The sequence below is a fragment of the Petromyzon marinus genome, chromosome 38, assembly GCF_048934315.1.
Source record: "Petromyzon marinus isolate PM22_M1 ecotype Great Lakes invasive population chromosome 38, UKy_Petmar_22M1.pri1.0, whole genome shotgun sequence".
Taxonomy (NCBI): Eukaryota; Metazoa; Chordata; class Hyperoartia; order Petromyzontiformes; family Petromyzontidae; genus Petromyzon; species Petromyzon marinus.
This window is the reverse complement of record NC_133704.1, coordinates 4,892,903-4,916,756: the sequence shown is the minus strand read 5'-3', so window position 1 is coordinate 4,916,756 and position 23,854 is coordinate 4,892,903. Positions and strand designations below refer to the sequence as shown.

The 23,854-nt window shown below is 47.0% G+C and overlaps 1 protein-coding gene across 3 annotated transcripts in view; it reads left to right on the top strand.

Annotated features, from left to right (window-relative positions):
• Positions 1 to 23,854, top strand: part of LOC116950057 (syntaxin-1A) — a 189,856-nt gene that overhangs the window by 102,218 nt on the left and 63,784 nt on the right. For all 3 annotated transcript variants that reach the window (XM_032967465.2, XM_032967466.2, XM_032967467.2), the window contains exon 3: positions 20,492 to 20,591. In XM_032967465.2, the coding sequence (XP_032823356.1) occupies positions 20,492 to 20,591 (100 nt within the window). The remainder of the gene's footprint in view (positions 1 to 20,491; positions 20,592 to 23,854) is intronic.

Here is a 23,854-nt window from a genome sequence, read left to right as displayed (position 1 = left end):
AGTATCGGCGTTGGTAAGCCACGTGATGAGTTTAGTATCGATGTTGGTGAGCTGTGTCGTGAGTTTAATACCAGTGTTGGCAAGCCATGTGATGAGTTTAGTACCGTTGTTGGTGAGCTGTGTGGTGAGTTTAATACCGGTGTTGGTGAGCCACGTGGTGAGTTTAGTACCAGTATTAGTGAGCTGTGTGGTGAGTTTAGTATCGATGTTGGTGAGCTATGTGGTGAGTTTAATAACAGTTTTGGTTAGCTGTGTGGTGGGTTTAGTACCAGGGTTGGTGAGCTGTGTGGTGATTTTAGTAACGGTGTTCGTGAGCTGTGTGGTGAGTTTAGTACCGGTGTTGGTGGACGTGTGGTGAGTTTATTACCGGTTTTGGTGGCAGTGTGGTGAGTTTAATATCCGTGTTGATTAGCTGTGAGGTGAGTTTATTGCCGCTGTTGGTGAACGACGTGGTGAGTTTAGTACCAGTATTGGTGAGCTGTGTGGTGAGTTTAGTACCAGTGTTGGTGAGCCACGTGGCGAGTTTAATGCCAGTGTTGATTAGCTGTGCGATAAGTTTAGTCCCGGTGTTGGTGAGCCTCGTGGTGCGTTTAGTTCCGGTGTTGGTGAGCCGCGTTGTCCATTTACTACCAGTTTTGGTTAGCTGTGCGGTGAGTTTAGTACCGGTTTTGTTTCGCTGTGTGGTGAGTTTAGTACTGGTGTTTTTGAGCCTCGTGGTGAGTTTAGCACCCTTGTTGGTGAGCTTTCTGGTGAGTTTAGTTATGGTGTTGGTAAGCTGTGTAGTTAGTTTAGTACCGGTGTTGGTGAGCTGTGTGGTGGCTTTAGTACCAGTGTTGGTGAGCTGTGTGGTGAGTTTACTACCGGTGTTGGTGGTCACGTGGTGCGTTTAGTACCGGTGTTGGTGGGCGACATGGTGAGTTTAGTACCGGTATTGGTGAGCTGTGTGGTGAGTTTTGTACCGGTGTTGGTGAGCCGCGTGATGAGTTTAACATCGGTGTTAGTTAGCTGTGCAGTGAGTTTAGTCCCGGTGTTGGTGAGCTTCGTGGTGAGTTTATTACCGGTGTTGGTGAGCTGTGTGTTGAGCTTAGTACAGGTGTTGTTGAGCTGTGTGGTAAGTTTTGTACCAGTTTTGGTGAGCTTTGTGGTGAGTTTAGTACCAGTGTTGATGGTCATGCGGTGAGTTTAGTACTGGTGTTGGATGGTGTGTGGTGAGTTTAGTACCAGTGTTGGTATGCTTTGTGGTGAGTTTAATACCGGTGTTGGTAAGCCACGTGATGAGTTTAGTACCAGTGTTGGTGAGCAGTGTGGTTTCAGTTTTATTTATTAGGTATAGCCCTGTGAACCGTGCAGATCTTGACTCGGGTGCAACCGCAACAAACAAAACATGAACAAGAAACATGTTAAAGTGACTACACACAACAGAAAGATCCAGGAAAAAACAGCAAAGTCTTCCAGAAAAAACATCGTATTTCAATGCTGTATGTAAAAATCCCAGTGGGATGCAAGTCAAACAATAACCATAAGACAATTTACATTAAAGTTATCAGGCTAACTCTGTACTCCAACAAACAAACAAGGCTAAACCAAAACGTTTTCAAAATCACCAAAATAAAGCTATAAAAACATCGTAACAGTGATCATAGGAACTGTGATTCAAATTTAACAATGAACGATATACATAACATAACATGTAAAATTGAGATGGATCGGTAGTTATTTGGATCATCTTTAGGGCCCCCTTTGTGAAGTGGATGAACATAGGAATGTTTCCATTCTAGAGGTACTGATGCTTCTTTGATGTACAGTATTCCCGTCTTAGCAGAGCAAAGACGGGAATACTATCCGTAGAGGAGGACCCTTTGAGGCAGGACCGTTGTTTCAGAACATACTTTTGTGGATACGCTGGAAACTAAATTCGTTTAATGTTTTGACAGGGGTATAGGAAATTGCATGAGCAGGGGTGACTCCCAATACATTATCAAAAAGGTCACCAGCTTGAGAAAAATTAAGGTTAAAATTGTCGACTATTTTTTGGGGCTCTGAAATATAGTCCCCATTTAGATTAAGCGCAACGGGCAGATTATCTGTGTTAGATGCCTTTTCGATACATTTGGTTCTTTTCCAGAAGATCCTGCCATGGCCATGTGATTCCAGGAGAATGGAGGAAAAGTAAGCATTTTTTGCATGCTGTATTTTTTGACGCATCTATTCCTTAAAATCCTGTATTCACGCCAGTCATTGACCAAATCACTTTTCTGAGCACATTCTCAAGCCTTGTCCCTAGTTTTCATCAGCTTAGTATTCAAAGGATCAAACTATGGTGGACGGTTGCCTTTAAATTTAAATCTAACCAACGGAGCATGTTTGTTAAGAATTTGGAGAGACGTGTACCTGAAAGTCTCCCAAGCCGTAATCAGGTTGGGGATATCACAGACCTTGTCATTATCTGAGTGAAGCACATCATTAGTAAATGCCTATATGCTGAAGTGTCTCATGGAGTGCTTATCAATCAATATAGGGGGGGCTTTGGGTCTGGCTGATGATCTCACTCCAAATATAAAGGAGTGATCACTAAGGTTATCACCCAGAACACCAGTAAGTGTGAAATTGTGAGGGGCATTAGTCAATGGGACGTCAAGCAGATATGACTGTCCCGGATTTTTTAGGTTGGGTCTTGTGGGGACATTTAGCAATTGAAATAGGTTAAATTCATCTGCAAAATGTGTGGCCACAGCCGGCGACTTTTGCCAATTCCAATTCAGATCACCCACTAAAACTATTTGACCTTTAGGGAGGCCCCCAAGAAGCTGAGCACCGCCCTCAATGTGTCATCAAAGCAAGAGATCACTATTGATCATAGTATTGGAGGTGAAGCTGAAGAGGGTGGCATGCTCATTGACGGCCTTTAGCTTCTCGCTGCACTCGGACGGAAGCTTAAAGGTTTCCAGTTCGTTGAGCGAGCGCTGGAGGGCGGCTCCGTGCTTGCCGATCAGGTCCTTGCATGTGCTCATATCCTCGAGCTTGGAGGACAGCAAGCGGAGCGTGGTCTGCAGTTCCGTCTTGTCGGCCTGTGCACCTGATTTCTCATCGTCCGAGTCACATGCTTGCAGCACGCTTGTAGAGCCAGCCCTCCTTTACCACCGTCACCTCCGCCATGGAGTCGTAGTCCTTCTACCATGGCTCTCTCGGTCTGCTCAAGCACTCCGCCACAGACTCTCCGTGCACCTCACATGAGCATGAGCAACACGTCACTCCTCGCCACCATGACCACGGCGGTCCGCAGGGCCCTGGGTGCTGCTCCCTGTGACTTCGGGAGACAAAGGCGGCCAGGCCTGGTGCTACCCACACACCTCCTCCTGTGCCATGCCGGCCCCCATTTATGCTGCTCGGGAACAGCACTTGCCCTAAAAACACGTTAAGGCTAAATGGGGATCTTCGTCTGAGTGTGTATGTGTGTCAGTCGACCCATGGCACCTGGCTCGTGCACATACCCTGGCACAAGCGTCGTGGTAACGTCACCGCCATTTAGCGGCAAATTGCGGTTGTTGTTGTTGTCACTGTTGGTGTGTTTGTGACGGTGAACGGGCCCGGGTAAAACTACGTGGCCGGGAGTCAGAGCGATTCCCTGTACACCTAGGGGTGCGACAGGGATGTCCTCTGGCTCCCACATTATTTAAAATCTATTTTGACCACGTAGTTCGTGAAGCCTTCAATAGCTGTACCGGGGGAATTTCCATTTGGTACAGATATAATGGGAGGCTGATCGATGCCCGGGAGCGGTCAAGGGATGGCTCCCTATTGCTCAACCACGTTTTGTATGCTGATGATTTGGTAATAGCTGCTCATTCAGAGGAGGAGTTGGAGATGCTGCTGCTGAGACTGGAGCATGCCACTAAGAGATGGGGCCTTACCATCAGCCCCACCAAAACTAAGCACCTGCCTGGGTATTTTGTACCATCGGACACTCCACCCCCACAACTCCCAATTGGTGATGGGGCAGTTGTGGAGAGAGCGGAGAGTTTCCCATACCTGGGCAGTGTGCTTATGACCGGCTCCAGTTTAACAGCAGAGGTCTCACTCCGAATCAGTCGAGGGGAAATATCTTTTCATCAGTTGCTTAATGCTGTGTGGAAGCTACCTGGTCTGTCGTTCCGCACTAAGCTTCAGGTCTTCTCGCCACGGTCATTCCCTCCCCTTCTCTACGCTTGCGAAACGTGGACCCCCTTAATGGAGCATCTTCGCCAGTTGGAAACATTTAGGCTGACCTGCCTACATTCCATCCTGGGTTTAACCAGGCTGGATTGTGTGAGGAGCTCAAAAATCCTTGAAAGATCTGGGCAAGGTCCCATCGGTAAGCTCCTCCGGCAGGCAAGGCTGCGTTGGCTGGGTCATGTAGCCCGCATGCCCAGCCACCGCATGCCGAAACAGCTTTTGTTCGGCTGGATCGAGGGGGCTAAACGGGCGCGGCACGGGCTAGAGAAGAGATGGAGTGATGTGGTACAGGAGAACGTGGAGCTGAGTGGACTTGCCAATGACTGGTGCCAGCGGTGTCAAGATCGGCCTCTGTGGAGGAGGCTCGTGAAGGACGCTACTGTGCAGTTGGAGGCAGTCGCCCTCCAACAACAACGGAGGGCGGAGGAGCAACGCTCACAACAACGAGCGGAGCGCCGGGTGGCTAAAGCACAGCAGGTTGGCACAGTATGGGGCACAGGTGGTGCACCAGCCAGTCGTCTCAGTCAGTCGACCCGTGGCACCTGGGTCTGCCCCGTTACCTCCTGACCGCGGGCGTTCGACACTTCACGTGGCCTCAAGGTGCACATAGCCTGGCACAAGCGTCGTGGTGACGTCACCACCACTTAGTGGCGAATGGCGGTTGTTGTTGTTGTGTCTTTGTATGTGGGTGTTTGTGAGTGTTGAGGTTAATATCTGCGCGGTTTTAAACGTCCCGGGAGGCCTGCCTACGACCCGTCCTGGGTGTCACCAGGCCGTCTTGTGTGAGCAGCTCACAGACCTACGTTGAACTTCTTTCGCACCGTACACAGCCGACCGTGATAATCGGAGATGCAGGGGAAGGACGACAAACTGAACACGCAAACAAAACTGTTCTGAAGAAAGTAGTTTTCAATCTGCCCCAGTGGCTTCCTCATATTCATTCATAAACCTTAAAGGATAATAAATACACAATACGAAAAGCCTGAAGCCTAGAGCTTTAGACGAGGCCCTGGCGAACTAGGCCTTGGTAATTTTTAACTCAATAAACAAAGTAAATAAACTTTCAATTTGAATAAATATCCGTTCATTTGTATTATAATAAATATAGACATGTATATTTGAAAGTGCATAAATGTACACAAATTAACAGAAACTAAAAAAAAACAATACAAAAAGCTGAGGGCTTTAAGCGAGGTCCTGATGGACTAGGCCTTTATCACGTTTAAACTCAATAAACAAAGTGAATAAATTATAATTAATATACGTGTATTTGTATCTTGTTGCTGCATTATGAACCCGGTGACCCGAGTTGATGTATTTGTAATAAATACAGACAATACATTTATATCTGAAAGTGCATAAATTTACACAAATTAACAAACTCTTTAAAATAATTTACAAAAAGCTGTGGGCTTTAGGGGAGGCACTAACGGACTAGGCCTTACTCACATTGTAACTCAAAACTCAATAAACTGAATTAATAAACCTTAAATTAAAATAAATATACGTGAATATGTATTGCAATGAATACTGTAATGAATACAGACGCGTACATTTATGTTTACACTCACGAGAGAGATGAAGGAGAGAGATGATGATGGAGAGATGGAGAAAGAACACACGATTAAACCCGACTAAACTATTAAACCGCCCTGCACCCGCCAATCTCAATTTAAACACACACACAGCTCACTCACACACACTCACACGCAGCTCATACGCAGCTCATTATGACGCACAGTTCACACTCTCACAGCTCACTCACACGCCGCCGCACATAGCCGTGTGGTGAGTTTAGTATGGGTGTTGGTGAGCTACGTGGTGAGTATAATACCGGTGTTGATTAGCTGTGCGGTGAGTTTAGTACTGGTGTTGGTTAGCCATGTGGTGAGTTTATTTACGGTGTTGGTGAGCCAAGTGGTGAGTTTAATACCGGTGTTGGTGAGCTGTGTGGTGAGTTTAGTACTGGTATTGGTGAGCTGTGTGGTGAGTTTAGTACCAGTGTTGGTGAGCTACGTGGTGAGTTTAATACCGGTGTTGGTTAGCTGTGCAGTGAGTTTAGTCCCGGTGTTGGTGGCCATGTGGTGAGTTTAGTACCGGTATTGGTGAGCCGCGTGGTGAGTTTAGTACTCGTGTTGGTGAGCTGTGTGGTGAGTTTAGTTCCGGTGTTGGTGAGCTGTGTGGTTAGTTTAGTACCGGTGTTGTTGAGCTGTGTGGTGGGTTTAGTACCAGCGTTGTTGAACTCTGTGGTGAGTTTAGTAATGGTGTTGGTGAGCTGTGTGGTGAGTTTACTACCGGTGTTGGTGGTCGTGTGGTGCATTTAGTACCGGTGTTGGTGGTAGTGTGGTGAGGTTTGTACTGGTGCTGGTGGGCGTGTGGTGAGTTTAGTACCGGTGTTGGTGAGTTGTGTGGTGGGTTTAGTACCAGTGTTGGTGAGCTGTGTGGTGAGTTTAGTAACGGTGTTGGTGGCCGTGTGGTGAGTTTAGTTCTGGTGTTGGTGGCCATGCGGGGTGTTTAGTTCTGGTGTTGGTAAGCTATGTGATGAGTTTAATACCGGTGTTGGTAGTCGTGTGCTGAGTTTAGTACAGGTGTTGGTGGGCATGTGGTGAGTTTAGTACCGGCATTGGTGGTCATGTGGTGAGTTTAGTAACAGTGTTAGTGAACTGTTTGGTGAGTTTGGTGCTGGTGTTGGTGGTCATATGGTGGTGAGTTTAGTACTGGTGTTGGTGAGCTGTGTGGTGAGTTTACTACCGGTGCTGGTGAGCCAAGTGGTGAGTTTAGTAATTGTGTTGGTGAGCTGTGTTGTGAGTTTACTACCGGTGTTGGTGGTCATGTGATGAGTTTAGTGCCTGTGTTGGTGAGCGTGTGGTGAGTTTAGTACCGGTGTTGGTGGTAGTTTGGTGAATTTAATACCGGTGTTGATTAGCTGTGCGATGAGTTTAGTACTGGTGTTGGTTAGCCATGTAGTGAGTTTAGTACTTGTGTTGGTGAGCTGTGTGGTTAGTTTAGTACCAGTGTTGGTGAGCCACGTGGTGAGTTTAATACCGGTGTTGGTTAGCTGTGCGATGAGTTTAATCATGGTGTTTGTGAGCCTCGTGGTGGGTTTAGTACCATGTTGGTGGTCCTGTGGTGAGTTTAGTACCTGTGTTGGTGAGCTGTGTGGTGAGTTTAATACCGGTGTTGATTAGCCGTGCGATGAGTTTAGTACTGGTGTTGGTTAGCCATATAGTGAATTTATTACTGGTGTTGGTGAGCCAAGTGGTGAGTTTAATACCAGTATCGGTGACCATGTGGTGAGTTTAGTACCGGTGTGGGTGAGCTGTTTGATGAGTTTACTACCAGTGGTGTTGGTCATGTGGTGAGTTGAGTACCAGTGTTGGTGGTCGTGTGTTGAGTTTAGTAACGGTGTTGGTGAGCTGTGTGGTGCGTTTAGTACCAGTGTTGATGGTCATGTGGTGATTTTAGTACTGGTGTTGGTGGTTGTGTGGTGAATTTATTACCGGTGTTGTTGAGCAGCGTGGTGAGTTTAGTGCCATGTTGGTGGTCGTGTGGTGAGTTTAGTACTGGTGTTGGTGGCCGTTTGGTGAATTCAGTACCGGTGTTTCATGGTCATGTGGTGAGTTTAGTACCGGTGTTGGTATGCCGCATGGTGAGTTTATTACCGTGTTAGTGATCTGTGTGGTGAGTTTAGTATCGGTGTTGGTGAGCTGTGTGGTGAGTTTAGTACCAGTGTTGGTGAGCAGTGTGGTTTCAGTTTCATTTAGGTATGACCCTGTGAGCCATGCGGATCTTGACTCGGGTGCAACCGCAACAAACAAAAACATGAACAAGAAACACCTTAAAGTGACTACACGCAACAGAAAAATCCAGGAAAAAACAGCAAAGTCTTCCAGAAAAAACATCGTATTTCAACGCTGTGTGCAAAAATCCCAGTGTAATGCAAGTCAAACAATAACCCTAAGACAATTTAGATTAAAGTTATCAGTCTAACGCTGTACTACAACAAACAAACAAGGCTAAACCAAAACGTTTTCAAAATCACCAAAATAAAGCTATAAAAACAATGTAACAGTGATCATAGGAACTGTGATTCAAATTTAACAATAAACGATATACATAACATGTACGACCAAACTTTGCAGGCATAGCTGGCTGCATGAGTCTCTCCATAATAGCAGGAGTTTCAGTAGCAGTATAAAAAAAAATACACCTTTAAAGACCAGCACACTATAATCAAAACTCAAGATCATACTTTGCAGCAGTCATCCGGAACGATTCATTTGATTTCAGGCCATTCTGAATAGCAGTGGCGGCTAGGGGTGCACAACTTCTCGAGAGCAGTTTTGAGTGAAGATTTCACAGGTCGTGATCCAAATTGCAGTTTATTGGCGATAGCATTCTAGACCCTGGGGGCATACATAGAAAAGGCCCTTCCTCCAGCATATATACGGAAATAAGGAATGTGAAGCTGGTAAATTAGCGAAGACCTTAGGTCACATTCGTTCTTCGAAACAGTGAGGAGATCCAGCAGGTAGTCTGCTGATTTTTTTGTAAGTACATCGTCAATGAATAACATCTGATGCACAAGCCGTCGATCATTAAGAGAAGTTAAATTTGACCCAATGTAGCAATCGCAGTGGTGGGTCCTATTTTGGCAGTTAAATGCAAATCTTAAGGCCGAGTGATAAATTGAGTCAAGCTTCTTCAGTATAGTACTGGGGGCTGATTTATATACGATGTCACAGTAATCGAGTAGAGGCAGTATGGTAGCTTTTATCAATTCCAAGCAGAACATAGAGGGGAAGCTGTGCTTGTGTCGATACAGAAAACCAATTTTTTTATTTTGTCTTTTTACCAATATATCAATGTGATCTTGAAAATTCAGTTCTTAATAAAAAATGACCCCAAGATACTTAGAGATCTTTGACTTGCTCTATTTGATTATTATTTAAGGAATATAATTATGGAACCCCTTTTGTTATCTTAACACTGTTTGATCTCTAACCATCTATGATTACAGTTTGTGTGCGAGAAGAGAGGTGATTTTTTAACCATTTTACTGCCTGTTTGGAGAATCGGAGGCAACTTAGTTTACCAAGCAGGGTGTTGTGGTCGACTGTATCAAAAGCTTTGGACAAGTCATGAAAAAGACTGGCGCAGTACTGCTTATTATCAAGGCTACTGTAAATGTGATTCAGAGAATCTAATGCAAGAGATGTACTGATGCTTCTTTGATGGACAGGTTTAAAATATGGGTTATAGGTTTGTATATTAGGTGACCAACAGTTAGCAGAGCAAAGACGGGAATACTATCTGCTCTGGTAGAGGAGGACCCTTTGAGGTAGGACAGTTGTTTCAGAACATTACTTTTGTTGATAGGCTGGAAACTAAATTCGTTTAATGTTTGGAAATGGGTGTAGGAAATTGCATGAGCAGAGGTGACTCCCAATACAATATCAAAAAGGTCACCAGCTTCAGAAAAATGAAGGTTAAAATTGTCGACTATTTTTTGGGGCTCTGAAAAATAGTCCCCATTTAGGTTAAGCGCAACGGGCAGATTATCTGTGTTAGATGCCTCTTCGATAAATTTGATTGTTTTCCAGAAGATCCTGCCATGGCCATGTGATTCCAGGAGAATGGAGGAAAAGTAAGCATTTTTTGCATGCCGTATTTTTTTGACGCATCTAGTCCTTAAAATCCTGTATTCTCGTCAGTCATTGACCAAATCACTTTTCTGAGCACATGCCCAAGCTTTGTCCCTAGTTTTCATAAGCTTAGTAATCAAAGGATCAAACCATGGTGGGCGGTTGCGTTTAATTTTACATCTAACCAACGGAGCATGTTTGTTAAGAATTTGGAGAAACGTGTACCTGAAAGTCTCCCAAGCCGTAATCAGGTTGGGGATATCACAGACCTTGTCAATATCCGAGTGAAGCACATCATTGGTTAAATGCCTATATTCTGAAGTGTCTCATGGAGTGCTTATCAACCCATTTAGGGGAGGCTTTGGGTCTGGCTGATGATCTCACCCAAAATATAAAGGAGTGATCACTAAGGTTATCACCCAGAACACCAGTAAGTGTGAAATTGTCAGGGGCATTAGTCAATGGGACGTCAAGCAGATATGACTGTCCCGGATTTTTTAGGTTGGGTCTTGTGGGGACATTTATTAATTGAAACAGATTAAATTCGTCTGCAAAATTTGTGGCCACGGCCGGCGAGTTTTGCCAATTCCAATTCAGATCACCCACTAAAACTATTTAACCTTTAGGGAGGCCCCCAAGAAGCTCTCTCAGTGCAGATGCAGCTTCAACATCCTTCCCGCTAGGCGGTCTATAGCAGCACACTACCAATATCTGTTGATTATTTGGGAGAGTTATTCTGAGAGCCAGACCTTCAAAGCAACATTTTTTTAACAAGGAGTGAGCTGGTGAACATGCAATAGTATTATGAACATAGATGGCAATTCCACCTCCTTTAGACCCTCAGTCAAGCCGAAATAGGTTGTAGTTGTCAATCTTAATCTGCAAGTCATTTACGGCAGGAGTGAGAAATGTTTCTGTAAGGCAAAAAATGTCCGGGTCCAGATTTGTCACTTCTAGTTTTAGTTGACTTAATTTAATCACAAGCCCTCTGATGTTGACATGTAGAACACCAAGACCTTTTCTGCCAGAAAAATATACAGAAGTATACGTATGAGTTCTTTACATTTCGGCCAGGATGAAGCTCAATGCCTCCCAGAAATAAGAAAAGTAGAATTAATAGTTTTCACAGGTATTTTCTCTGAAAGGATGAAGAGCGGCGAACCTTGGACGAATAGCAGCAGCTCGCAGATGGCGACATTTTAAAGAGCAGAATGAAGTTTGGAAGGAGTGCTGGTTAAGTAATGGGACAGAGATAGGGTTTAAAATGATACAATGATGGAGTGTAGAAGTGTCTATAAGCTGTTTCATTAGCAGGTGTAGTGGCAAATTGAGCAACAAGTATGGACGAGAAATAACGAGGGTTGCCGGTGGTAGAGTTGAGTGTGGCACTAGATATGGCCGGGAGGGACAGCAGTAGGATACACAGCAGGAGAACTGCCATCTTTAAAATATCAAGGGTACACACAGTTTAACACACAAGCGAAAAAAAATACTTGTAGGCCGAGCGCGAGAAACGTCTTTTGCCGCACTCGTCACACATGCACGGCTTCTCGCCCGTGTGCTTGAGTTTTTGGAGATGAACACCGCCCTCAATGTGTCATCGAAGCAAGAGATCACTATTGTGCATAGCATGGGAGGTGAAGCGGAAGAGGGTGGCATGCTCATTGACGGCCTTTAGCTTCTCGTTGCACTCGGGTGGCAGCTTAAGGGTTTCCAGGTCATTGAGCGAGCGCTGGAGGGCGGCTCCGTGCTTGCCGATCAGGTCGTTGCATGTGCTCATATCCTCGAGCTTGGAGGACAGCAAGCGGAGCGTGGTCTGCAGTTCCATCTTGTCGGCCAGTGCGCCTGACTTCTCATCGTCCAAGTTACATGCTTGCAGCACGCTTGTAGAGCCAGCCCTCCTTCACCACCGTCACCTCCGCCATGGAGTCGTAGTCCTTCTGCCGTGGCTCTCTCGGTCTGCTCAAGCACTCCGCCACAGTCTTTCCGTGCACCTCACACGAGCATGAGTGACGCGTCACTCCTCACCACCACGACCACGGTGGTCCGCAGGGCCCTGGGTGCTGCTCCCTGTGACTTCGGGAGACAAAGGCGGCCAGGGCTGGTGCTACCCACACACCTCCTCCTGTGCCATGCCGGCCCACATTTATGCTGCTCGGGAACAGCACTTGCCCCAAAAACACGTTAAGGCTAAATGGTGGTCTTCGTCTGAGTGTGTATGTGTGTCAGTCGACCCGTGGCACCTGGGTCGTGCGCATAGCCTTGCACAAGCGTCGGGGTGACGTGACTGCCATTTAGCGGCAAATTGCGGTTGTTGTTGTTGTCACTGTTTGTGTGTGGGTGTTTGTGAGTGATGAGTTGGATATCTGCGTGGTTTTAAACGTCCCTGGAGGCCTGCCTACGACCGGTCCTGTGTGTCACCAGGCCGTCTCGTGTGAGCAGCTCACAGACCTACGTTGAACTTCTTTCGCACCGTACACAGCCGACCGTGATAATCGGAGATGCGGGGGAAGGACAACAAACTGAACACGCAAAAAAACTGTTCTAAAGAAAGTAGTTTTCAAATTGCCCCAGTGGCTTCCTCATATGCATTCATAAACCTTAAAGGATAATAAATACACAATACAAAAAGCCTGAAGCCCTCAGCTTTAGACGAGGCGCTGGTGAACTAGGCCTTGATATTTTTTTACTCAATAAACAAACATACTCCTTGGTTCTTTTGGTAAAGTCACGTAGGTATAAAATTAAATTAAATCACGACGTTTCGGGCGTAACACAATCGTCCGTCATCAGGTGGGACAACCACAGCAAGAAGCAATTGCTGAAGTGGGCAAAAGTGCTGCTGTAACAGCAATTGTTTCTTGCTGTGGTTGTCCCACCTGATGACGGACGCTGGTGTTGCGCCTGAAACGTCGTGATTTAATGTTATTTTATACCTACGTGACTTTACCGAAAGAACCAAAGAATATGGATCCCTGCAGTCACGAAAACTTACAATCTAGATTAAATAAACAAAGTAAATTAACCTTAAATTTGAATAAATATCCGTGTATTTGTCTTATAATAAATATAGACACGTACATTTATATTTGAAAGTGCATAAATTTGCACAAATTAACAAACACATTCACACGCAGCTCATAACGCAGCTCATTCTAACTCATTCTCATGCACAGCTCACACTCACACAACTCACTCACACGCCGCCGCCATCTTAGTAGTTGGTGAGTTTAGTACCGATGTTGGTTAGCCACGTGGTGAGTTTAGTGCCGGTGTTGGTGAGCTGTATGGATAGTTGAGTACCAGTATTAGTAAGCTGTGTGGTGAGTTTTAATACTGGTTTTGGTTAGCTGTGTGGTGGGTTTAGTACTGGTGTTGGTGAGCCTCGTGGTGAGTTTACTACCAGTGTTGGTGAGCTGTGAGGTGAGTTTAGTACCGCTGTTGGTGGTCATGTGGTGAGTTTAGTACCAGTGTTGGTAAGCTCTGTGGTGAGTTTAGTACTGGTGTTGGTAAACTAAATTATGAGTTTAGCACTGGTGTTGGTGAGCCATATGGTGAGTTTAGTACCGGTGTTGGTCAGCTGTGTGGTGAGTTTAGTACCGGTGTTGGTGAGCTGTGGTGTGAGTTTAATACCGGTATTGTTGAGGCATGCGGTGAGTTTAATACCGGTGTTGTTGAGTACCGGTGTTCGTGGTCGTGTAGTGCGTTTAGTACTGGTCTTGGTGGGCATGTGGTAAGTTTAATACCAGTGTTGGTGGTAGTGTGGTGAGTTTAGTTCCGGTGTTGGTGGGCATGTGGTGAGTTTAGTACCAGTGTTGGTGAGCTATGTAGTGAGTTTAGTACCGTGTTGGTGGTCATGTGGTGAGTTTATTTCTGGTGTTGGTCAGCTCTGTGGTGAGTTTAGTACTGGTGTTGGTGAGCTGTGTCCGAGTTTAGTACCGGTGTTGGTGAGCTGTGGTGTGAGTTTAATACCGGTGTTGTTGAGTACCGGTGTTCGTGGTCGTGTAGTGCGTTTAGTACTGGTCTTGGTGGGCATGTGGTAAGTTTAGTACCGGTGTTGGTAGTAGTGTGGTGAGTTTTACTCCCGGTGTTGGTGGTCGTATAGTGCGTTTAGTAACAATGTTCATGGGTGTGTGGTAAGTTTAGTAACGTGTTGGTGGTAGTGTGGTGAGTTTAGTACCGGTGTTGTTGGGCATGTGGTGAGTTTAGTACCAGTGTTAGTGAGCTGTGCGGTGAGTTTACTACCGGTGTTGGTGGTCATGTGGTGAGTTTTTTACCAGTGTTGGTGAGCCGCATGGTGAGTTTAGCACCGGTGTTGGTCAGATGTGTGGTGAGTTTAGTACCGGTGTTGGTGAGCTGTGATGTGAGTTTAGTACCGGTGTTGGTGGTCATGTGGTGAGTTTTTTACCGGTGTTGGTGAGCCGCATGGTGAGTTTAGTACCGGTGTTGGTCAGATGTGTGGTGAGCTTAGTACCGGTGTTGGTGAGTTGTGTGGGAGTTTAGTACCGGTGTTGGTTAGCTGTGTGTTGAGATTAGTACTGGTGTTGGTTAGCCACGTGGTGAGTTTAGTACCAGTGTTGGTGGTCGTGTAGTGTGTTCAGTACCAGTATTGGTGGATATGTGGTAAGTTGAGTACCGGTGTTGGTGGTAGTGTGGTGAGTTTAGTACCGGTGTTGGTGGGCGTGTGGTGAGTTTTAGTACCAGAGTTGGTGAGCTGTGCGGTGAGTTTAGTACCGGTGTTGGTGGTCATGTGGTAAGTTTAGTACTGGTGTTGGTGAGCTGTGTGGTGAGTTTAGTACCGGTGTTGGTGGTCATGTGGTGAGTTTGGTATTGGTGTTGGTGAGCTGTGTGGTGAAATTTTTTCCGTTGTTGGTGAGCTGGCGTGTTGAGTTTAGTGCCGGTATTGGTATGCTGCGTGGTGAGTTTAGTACCAGTGTTGGTGGTCGTGTAGTGTGTTTAGTACCAGTATTGGTGGGTGTGTGGTAAGTTGAGTACCGGTGTTGGTGGTAGTGTGGTGAGTTTAGTACCGGTGTTGGTGGGCGTGTGGTGAGTTTAGTACCAGTCTTGGTGAGCTGTGTGGTGAGTTTTGTACCGGTGTTGGTAAGCAATGTGATGAGTTTAGTACCAGTGTTGGTGAGCCGCATGGTGAGTTTAGTAGCAGTATTGGTGAGATGTGTGGTGAGTTTGGTACCGGTGTTGATGGTCTGTGTGGTGAGTTTAGTACCGGTGTTGGTAAGCTAATGATGAGTTTTTTACCGGTGTTGTTGAGCCGCATGGTTATTTTAGTACCGGTATTGGTCAGATATGTGGTGAGTTTAGGACCGGTGTTGGTGAGCCGCGCGGTGAGTTTATTACCGGTGTTGGTCAGCTGTGTGCTGAGTTTAGTACCGGTGTTGGTGAACTGTGGAGTGAGTTTAATACCGGTGTTGGTGAGCCATGTGGTGTATTTAATACCGGTGTTGTTGAGGCACGCGGTGAGTTTCGTACCGGTGTTGGTGAGCCACGTGCAGCGATTAGTACCGGTGCTGGTGAGCCCCATTGTGAGTATATTACCGGTGTTGGTCAGCTCTGTGGTGAGTTTAGTACTGGTGTTGGTGACCTGTGGTGTGAGTTTAATACTAGTGTTGGTGAGCTGTGTGGTGAGTTTAGTAAAGGTGTTGGTGGTCGTGTAGTTTGTCTAGTACTGGTGTTGGTGGTCGTGTGGTTGGTTCAGTACTGGTGTTGGTGGTCATGTGGTGAGTTTAGTACCGGTGTTGGTGAGCTGTGTGCTGAGTTTAGTACCGGTGTTGGTGGTCATGTGGTGAGTTTTATATCGGTCTTAGTGAGCTGTTTCGTGAGTTTAGTACTGGTGTTGGTAAGCTACGTGATGAGTTTAGTACCGGTGTTGGTGATCCACATGGTGAGTTTAGTGCCAGTGTTGGTGAGCTGTGTGGTGAATTCTATTCCAGTGTTGGTGAGCCACATGGTGAGTTTAGTACCGGTATTGGTTATCTGCGTAGGGTGAGTTTAGTACCAGTGTTGGTGATCGTGTAGTGTGTTTAGTACCAGTATTGGTGGGTGTGTGGTAAGTTGAGTACTGGTGTTGTTGAGTCACGTGGTGAGTTTAATACCGGTGTTGCTGAGTCACGTGGTGAGTTTAATACCAGTGTTGGTACGCCGCGTGGTGAGTTTAGTACCGGTGTTAATGAGCTGTGTGGTGAGTTTAGTACCGGTGTTGGTAAGCCACCTGATGAGTTTAATATCGGTGTTGGTGAGCTGTATGGTGAGTTTGGTTCATGTGTTTGTGAGCTATGTGGTGAGTTTAGTACCGATGTTGGTAAGCCACGTTATAAGTTTAGTATTGGTGTTGGTGAACTGTGTGGTGAGTTTAGTACCAGTGTTGGTGAGCTGTGTGGTGAGTTTAGTACCAGTGTTGGTAAGCTACATGAAGCGTTTAGTACCAGTGTTGGTGAGCCGTGTGGTGAGTTTATTACCGGTGTTGGTCATCTGTCTGGTTTGTTTAGTACCAATTTTGGTTAGCTGTGCGGTGAGTTTAGTTCCAGTGTTGGTGGGCCAAGTGATGAGTTTAATATCAGTGTTGGTGAGCCGTGTAGTGAGTTTAATACCGGTTTTGGTCAGTTGTGCAGTGAGTTTAGTACCGGTGTTGGTGAGCCGTGTCGTGAGTTTAGTTCCGGTGTTGGTGAGCCTTGTGGTGAGTTTACTACCGTGTTGGTCAGCTGTGTGGTGTGTTTAGTACCAGTGTTGGTGCGCTGTGTGGTGAGTGTAGTAATGGTATTGGTAAGCTGTGTGGTGAGTTTAATACCGGTGTTGGTGAGATACGTGGTGAGTTTAATACCAGTGTTGGTTAGCTGTGCGTTGAGTTTAGTACCGGTGTTGGTTAGCCATGTGGTAAGTTTAGTACTGGTGTTGGTGAGCTGCATGGTGAGTTTAATACCGGCTTTGCTCTGCTGTGCGGTGAATTTAGTACCGGGGTTGGTGAGCCTCGTAGTGAGTTTAGTACCAGTGTTGGTGAGCGTCGTGGTGAGTTTAGTACCAGTGTTAGTGAGCTGTGTGGTGAGTTTATTACCGGTGTTGGTCAGCTGTGTGGTGAGTTTAATACCAGTGTTGGTGAGCCATGTGGATAGTTTAGTACCGATATTGGTGAGCTGCATGGTGAGTTTAGTAACGGTGTTGGTTAGCCACGTGGTGAGTTTAGTACCGGTGTTGGTGAGCCTAGTGGTGAGTTTATTACTGGTGTTAGTGAGCTGTGTGGTGAGTTTAGTTCCGATGTTGGTGAGCTGTGTGCTGTTTAGATCCGGTGTTGTTGAGCTCTGTGGTGAGTTTGGGACCAGTGTTTGTGAGCTGTGTGATGAGTTTAGTTCCGGTGTTGGTTAGCTGTATGGTGTTTAGTACCAGTGTTGGTGAGCTGTGTGGTAATTTTATAACCAGTGTTGGTGAGCTGTGTGGTTAGTTTAGTACCGGTGTTGGTTAGCTTTGTGGTTATTTTAGTGCCAATGTTGGTGAGCTGCGTGGTCTGTTTAGTACCGGTGATCCTCGTGGTGAGTTTAGTACCAGTTTTCGTGAGCCAAGTGGTGAGTTTTATACTGGTGTTGGTGAGCCACATGGTGAGTTTAGTACCGGTATTGGTGAGCCACGTGGTGAGTTTATTACCGGTGTTGGTCAGCTGTGTGGTGAGTTTAATACCAGTGTTGGTGAACCGCGTGGTGAGTTTAGTACCGATATTGGTGAGCTGTATGGTGAGTTTAGTAACAGTGTTGGTTAGCCATGTGGTGAGTTTAGTACCGGTGTTGGTGAGCCTCGTGGTGAGTTTAGTACCGGTGTTAGTGAGCTGTGTGGTGAGTTTAGTACCGGTGTTGGTGGCCGTGTGGTGAATTTAGTACCGGTGTTGGTGAGCTGTGTGGTTAGTTTAGTACCAGTGTTGGTGAGCCACGTCGTAAGTTCAGTACCGGTATTGGTGACCTGTGTGGTGAGTTTAATACCGGTGCTGGTGGTCATGTGGTGAGTTTAGCTCCAGTGTTGGTGAGCTGTGTGCTGCATTTAATGCCAGGGTTGGTGGGCATGTGGTGAGTTTAATACCGGTGTTGGTGAGTTGCGTAGTGAGTTTATTACCGGTGTTGGTGGTCATGTGGCGAGTTTAGTACCGGTGTTGGTAAGCCACGTGATAGTTTAGTAATGGTGTTGGTCAGCTGTGTAGTTAGTTTAGTACCGGTGTTGGTGAGGTGTGTGGTGAGTTTAGTACAGGTATTGATGAGCTGTATGGTGAGTTTAATAAAGGTGTTGGTGAGCCACGTGGTGAGTTTAGTACTGGTGTTGGTGAGCGTGTGGTGAGTTTAGTACAGGTGTTGGTGAGCTGTTTGGTGAGTTTAGTACCGGTGTTGGTGATCGTGTGGTGAGTTTAGTACCAATAACCTACCTCCCCACCCACCCCCCAATAACCCCACCTACCCCCACCACCCCAGGCAGGTCATGTGAGTGAGCAAATCAGACTCAATTGACGCCTAAATGAAGCAGTAATTGATGCGCGCGAGGGATCAATGACGGCGCGCGTCCGTGATTCGTGGAGGCGGAGAGCAGCGGTGATGTTGCCGGTGCTGATGGTGATGTTGTTGGTGGTCGTGATGATGATACCGATGATGATGGTGGAGGTGGTGATGATGGTAATGGTTGTGATAGCGGTCGTGGTAATGTTGGTGATGGTTGTGATGGTGGTGGTGATGATGGTGATGGTTGTGACAGCGGTGATGTTGGTCTTGGTGGTGATGATGGTAATGGCTGTTATAGCGGTGATGATGATGTTGGTGGTGGAGTTAATGGTGGTGGTGATGATGATGTTGCTGATGACGATGATGCTGATGTTGGTATCGCAGTGGTTGGCGCACTGCACTATGAACCGTTCGGGCCGCGTTCGATTATCGCTCACGTCCAACGTCATTGGCGAATATCTGAACCAGTCCTGGGTGTCCCCGAGGTTGAATCAACCTTAGAAATTAGTACCTAGTGCGGTGTGTAGTTAACGTCAGCACTGGGGAAACAAAGGCTGCCGGGCAATGTTCTGGGCACCCACTCCCTCGTGTGCCATGCCGGCCTTCATAGGTGCTCGCCAACAGCACTTTCCCCAAACGTTTGTTGAGACTATACGGACGATCTCGGTCTTTGTGGCGATTGCAGTGATGGTGACTGGGGTCATATAAGTGATAATTGTAGCTATGATGGCGATAACAAGGTGGTTATGGTTCATGTTGAAGTTCAAGTTATTTAAGCAGGTGATAAATCGAGAGAGAAGGTAAGTGAGTAAGGGAATGTGTGACTGAAGGAATGAGTGAGTGAGATTGTGAGTGAATGAATGGATGAGTGAAATGGTGGGTGGGTGGGTGGGTAAATCATTGACTGAGATGATGAGTGAGTGAGCAGATGAGTGAGTTTAAGTGTCCAGTTAATTTTGTGTAACCAGGTGAGAGAAAAATTTTGATTTAAAGCTTTCGTGACTGCAGTAATTCATATTCTTAGTTTTTTCGGTAAAGTCACGTTGAAGAGAAACAACAAAATAACAAAATATATATAAAACAATAAAAAATTCTCACGACGTTTCGACCATAACTCAAACGGTCATCATCAGGTGTGTCGGTTTGCATAAGACAATTTCAACCGAGAAGATGGATTCTATCTTAGCAATCATTGGAAAGATTTGATAAATCATTTCAGTTCTTGATTGATTGTTCACGCTTACAGTGGCTTTCAGACAGCATACAAAAAAAAAATTTCGTCTCCCCCCTCCTCTTTTCAAAAAAATAGATGGACTAGTCCTGGGCAAACTGCCAATCGCTGCGCGTGACGCAAACGTTTTTTTTTAAATAAATAAATATGCCGTTTTTTTAAAATAAATTTATGCAAACCGACACACCTGATGATGACCGTTTGAGTTATGGTCGAAACGTCGTGAGAATTTTTTATTGTTTTATATATATTTTGTTATTTTGTTGTTTCTCTCCAGGTGAGAGAACTCAAGATGTAATGATAGGAGTCTCATTTGTCTGAGTGAGTGAGTTATTGAATGGGTGGGAGAGTGAGTGAGTGAGATGGTGAGTCAATGAATGGGTGAGTGAGATGGTGGGTGAGTGGGTAAATGATTGAGTGAGGTGACAGGATGGTGGTGATAGGAGTGATGGGTGTAGTGGTGGCGATGATTGTTGGTGATGGTGTTGATGACAGTGATGATAATGGTGATGATTTTGATGTCGATCACAATGATGCTAACGACGGAATTGATAATGATGATTGTAATAATGGTGATCATGTAGATCATGAACATTTTGTAGATGATAATCATAATGATGATATCTAAGGTATGTAGAAATACAATAAAATTACCGAAAAAACCAATGAGTAATTTTATGCAGTCACGAAAGCTTTAATACATTATGATATCTAAGGTGTTGATCATGGCGATGATGACAATATTATCATCATGATCATCGTCATCATCAAGATTATGATGATCACAATGATGATATCGACAGCATTGATGATGGTAATAATGATGGTCATGAAGGTCATGAGGATATTGCTGATGATGATGACAATATTGATGGTGATCATATCGGTGATGATAATGATGACGATGATAACGTTCACAGGTGGAAGAGATCCGCGGGGACATCGAGAAGGTGGCCGAGAATGTTCAGGAGGTGAAGAAGAAGCACAGCGCCATCCTGTCAGCACCCAACACGGACGAGAGTGAGTGGCCGGGGCCACCGCCCATGGCACATCTCCCGGTGCGGCAGTCGAACCACAACTGGCCACGTGTCGTAACCAAACCACCCACCCACCCACCACACCTGCGTCTTCTAGTTGTTTTATCCCCATACTCTTTGGTTCTATTGGGTAAAGTCACGTAGGTGAAAATAAAATAACAGTGATTTTTTGTTAAATAACAGTGATTTTTTTGTTATTTTATTTTCACCTACGTGACTTTACCCAATAGAACCAAAGAGTATGGATCCTAGCAGTCACGAAAGCTTTAAATCTAGAGTTGTTTTATCCCCCTCCACATTTCAACGTCACTATGCGCGTTAGGAGTATTTGGCCGCTGCTATAAATTCCCACGCGATGATGATGATGAGCTACTTCGTTGAGCTATCGTTTGTGATCGCCAGGTTGGATCTCCAAAAGAGCTGTATAGCAGCTCAGTGGGCCTCACCCGGTAAAATAATAATAATAGTTGCTATGGCTGCCTCTGTGCGATCATATCGCTCTCGGTGTGATTCTGTGGCTCTCTGTGCGATCCCATGGGTCGTTATTTGAGTCTGTTGGTCCCTGTTATGATCCCACGGGTTTCTGTGTTAGCCTCTTGGTCTCTGCAAGTTTCCGTGCTCCTCGCTGTGACTCTGTGAACCTCGGTGCGATCGACTAGCCTCGGCGGTTGACGGTGAACCCCGAGGGAGCTATCGTCTGGCGAAATATTTGGAGTTTGCATGTTCTCCCCGTGGTCACCTTGATTTTTACTCCGGGTCCTTCGGGTTTTCCTTCCACATTCAGAATCGCCACGCGTTTAGAGTATTTGGCTGCTATGTATTTCCATACGGTCATAAGCCACGTCGTTGAGCTGTCATTGGTGATACCCAAATCGCTTCTGAAAAAAAGAGGCTATATTGCAGTTCAGTGGGGCCTTTCCTGGAAATAGATATATGTGTAAAAACCTTTTTTTTCTTATTAAATAGTGTAATACAGTAGTTTAATAGCCCTACGGGCGTCGGTCATTCACACCAAACCCAGTGGCCACGTGTGTCCGACGTGGTGCCTGGGGTCTCACCACCAGGCCGTGGGCTTCTGCGCAGTTGCACCGCCTGCACACTCGGCATCCGCACCGCTGGGTTCGTATTGAATGGCCTTTTTTTTCATACTCTTTGTTTTTTTTCGGTGAAGTCACGTGTTGCGCCCGAAACGTCGTGGTTTAATTTATTTTAATTTTTTTACCCACGTGACTTTACCGAAATAACCAGAGAGTATGAATCCTTGCAGTCACGAAAACTTCAAATCTAGAACTTTTTTTTCGTTCTTTGAATTACAACGCCCTTTATATTTAAACAACGCCGGATTGAAGGAGGTTTGTTTATTCATAGGTAGAGAGCGAGAGGAGAGAGGCAGTCATAGACAGAGCAGGAGAGGAGGGTCTGGACTTGAACATGACCAAGGGAGTCGACAGCACGGATGGCTGGGGGAAGAGAGAGCTCCAGACCGTCGATGGGGGGGGGGGGGGGTGAGCGACCTCCCACTGAGCTAAGATTTATTGTTCGTTGTGTCTTGAAAGGCTGACTGGAGGGGCTTCGGGTAAGTTGAGAGGTAGGAGAGCGCGCGGAGGGGAGGAGAGTGAGATGAGAGAGGATGTGTTCAGAAAATGAACATTTCCACCCCCTCGTGTGCCGTGGCGGCCTTCATAGATGCGCGCTAACAGCACTTACCCCCAACAGTCTGTCCGGGCTATACGGGGGAGCTTTGTCTTTGGTGAAGACGGTGATGGTTTTATTGGCCCCCTGGGTCTCGGGACTCCGTTCCAGGAGAGTGTCCACAACGCTGGGATGTCTGGCCAACTCCTTGTTACCCAGTTCACTCCCTTTGTACCACGCTCCGGGCCGTGGTGGTGGTGATGATGATGGTGATGATGGTGGTGGTGATGGTAGTGGTGATGATGGCAATGGTGGCAATGGTGGTGGTGGTGATGGTGATGGTAGTGGTAATGGTGATGGTGATGGCTATGGTGGGCGTGATGATAATTATGGTGGGCGTGATGGTGGTGATGGTGGTTATGGTGGCGGTGGTGGTGATTATGGTGGCCGTGATGGTGGCCGTGATGGTGATGATGATGACGGTGGTGATTCACGTCTCTGCTGCTCGGGTTGCGGGTCGCGGTGTTTATTCCGCGCACGTCGCGAGTCTCGGTGACCCCTCCCCCACCCTGCCCATCCCGCCCCCCACCTGCCCCCTACCCCTCCCCCCGCCCCCCTGCCCCGCCATCCCCCCCTGCCCCTCCCCCCCCCAACTCCCTCTCTCCTCCCTCCCTTCCTGCATCAGTGGCTCCTTGCATCAATGATTCTCCGCCTACCGCTGCTGATGCACAATCCCTGACGATTCCCTGCTGCAGTCCGCCGCCTGTGTGTGCCCCCCGTCACTCTCACCCCGTCACTCTCACCCCGTCACTCTCACTCCGTCACTCTCACTCCGTCACTCTCACCCCGTCACTCTCACCCCGTCACTCTCCGTCACTCTCACCCCGTCACTCTCACTCCGTCACTCTCACTCCGTCACTCTCACCCCGTCACTCTCACCCCGTCACTCTCCGTCACTCTCACCCCGTCACTCTCACTCCGTCACTCTCACTCCGTCACTCTCACCCCGTCCCTCCGTCACTCTCACCCCGTCACTCTCACCCCGTCACTCTAACCCCGTCACTCTCACCCCGTCACTCTCACTCCGTCACTCTCACCCCGTCACTCTCACTCCGTCACTCTCACCCCGTCACTCTCACTCCGTCACTCTCACCCCGTCACTCTCCGTCACTCTCACCCCGTCACTCTCCGTCACTCTCACCCCGTCACTCTCACCCCGTCACTCTCACCCCGTCACTCTCACCTCGTCACTCTCACCCCGTCACTCTCACTCCGTCACTCTCACCCCGTCACTCTCACCCCGTCACTCTCCGTCACTCTCACCCCGTCACTCTCCGTCACTCTCACCCCGTCACTCTCACCCCGTCACTCTCACCCCGTCACTCTCACCCCGTCACTCTCCGTCACTCTCACCCCGTCACTCTCACCCCGTCACTCTCACTCCGTCACTCTCACTCCGTCACTCTCACCCCGTCACTCTCCGTCACTCTCACCCCGTCACTCTCACCCCGTCACTCTCCGTCACTCTCACCCCGTCACTCTCACCCCGTCACTCTCCGTCACTCTCACCCCGTCACTCTCCGTCACTCTCACCCCGTCACTCTCACCCCGTCA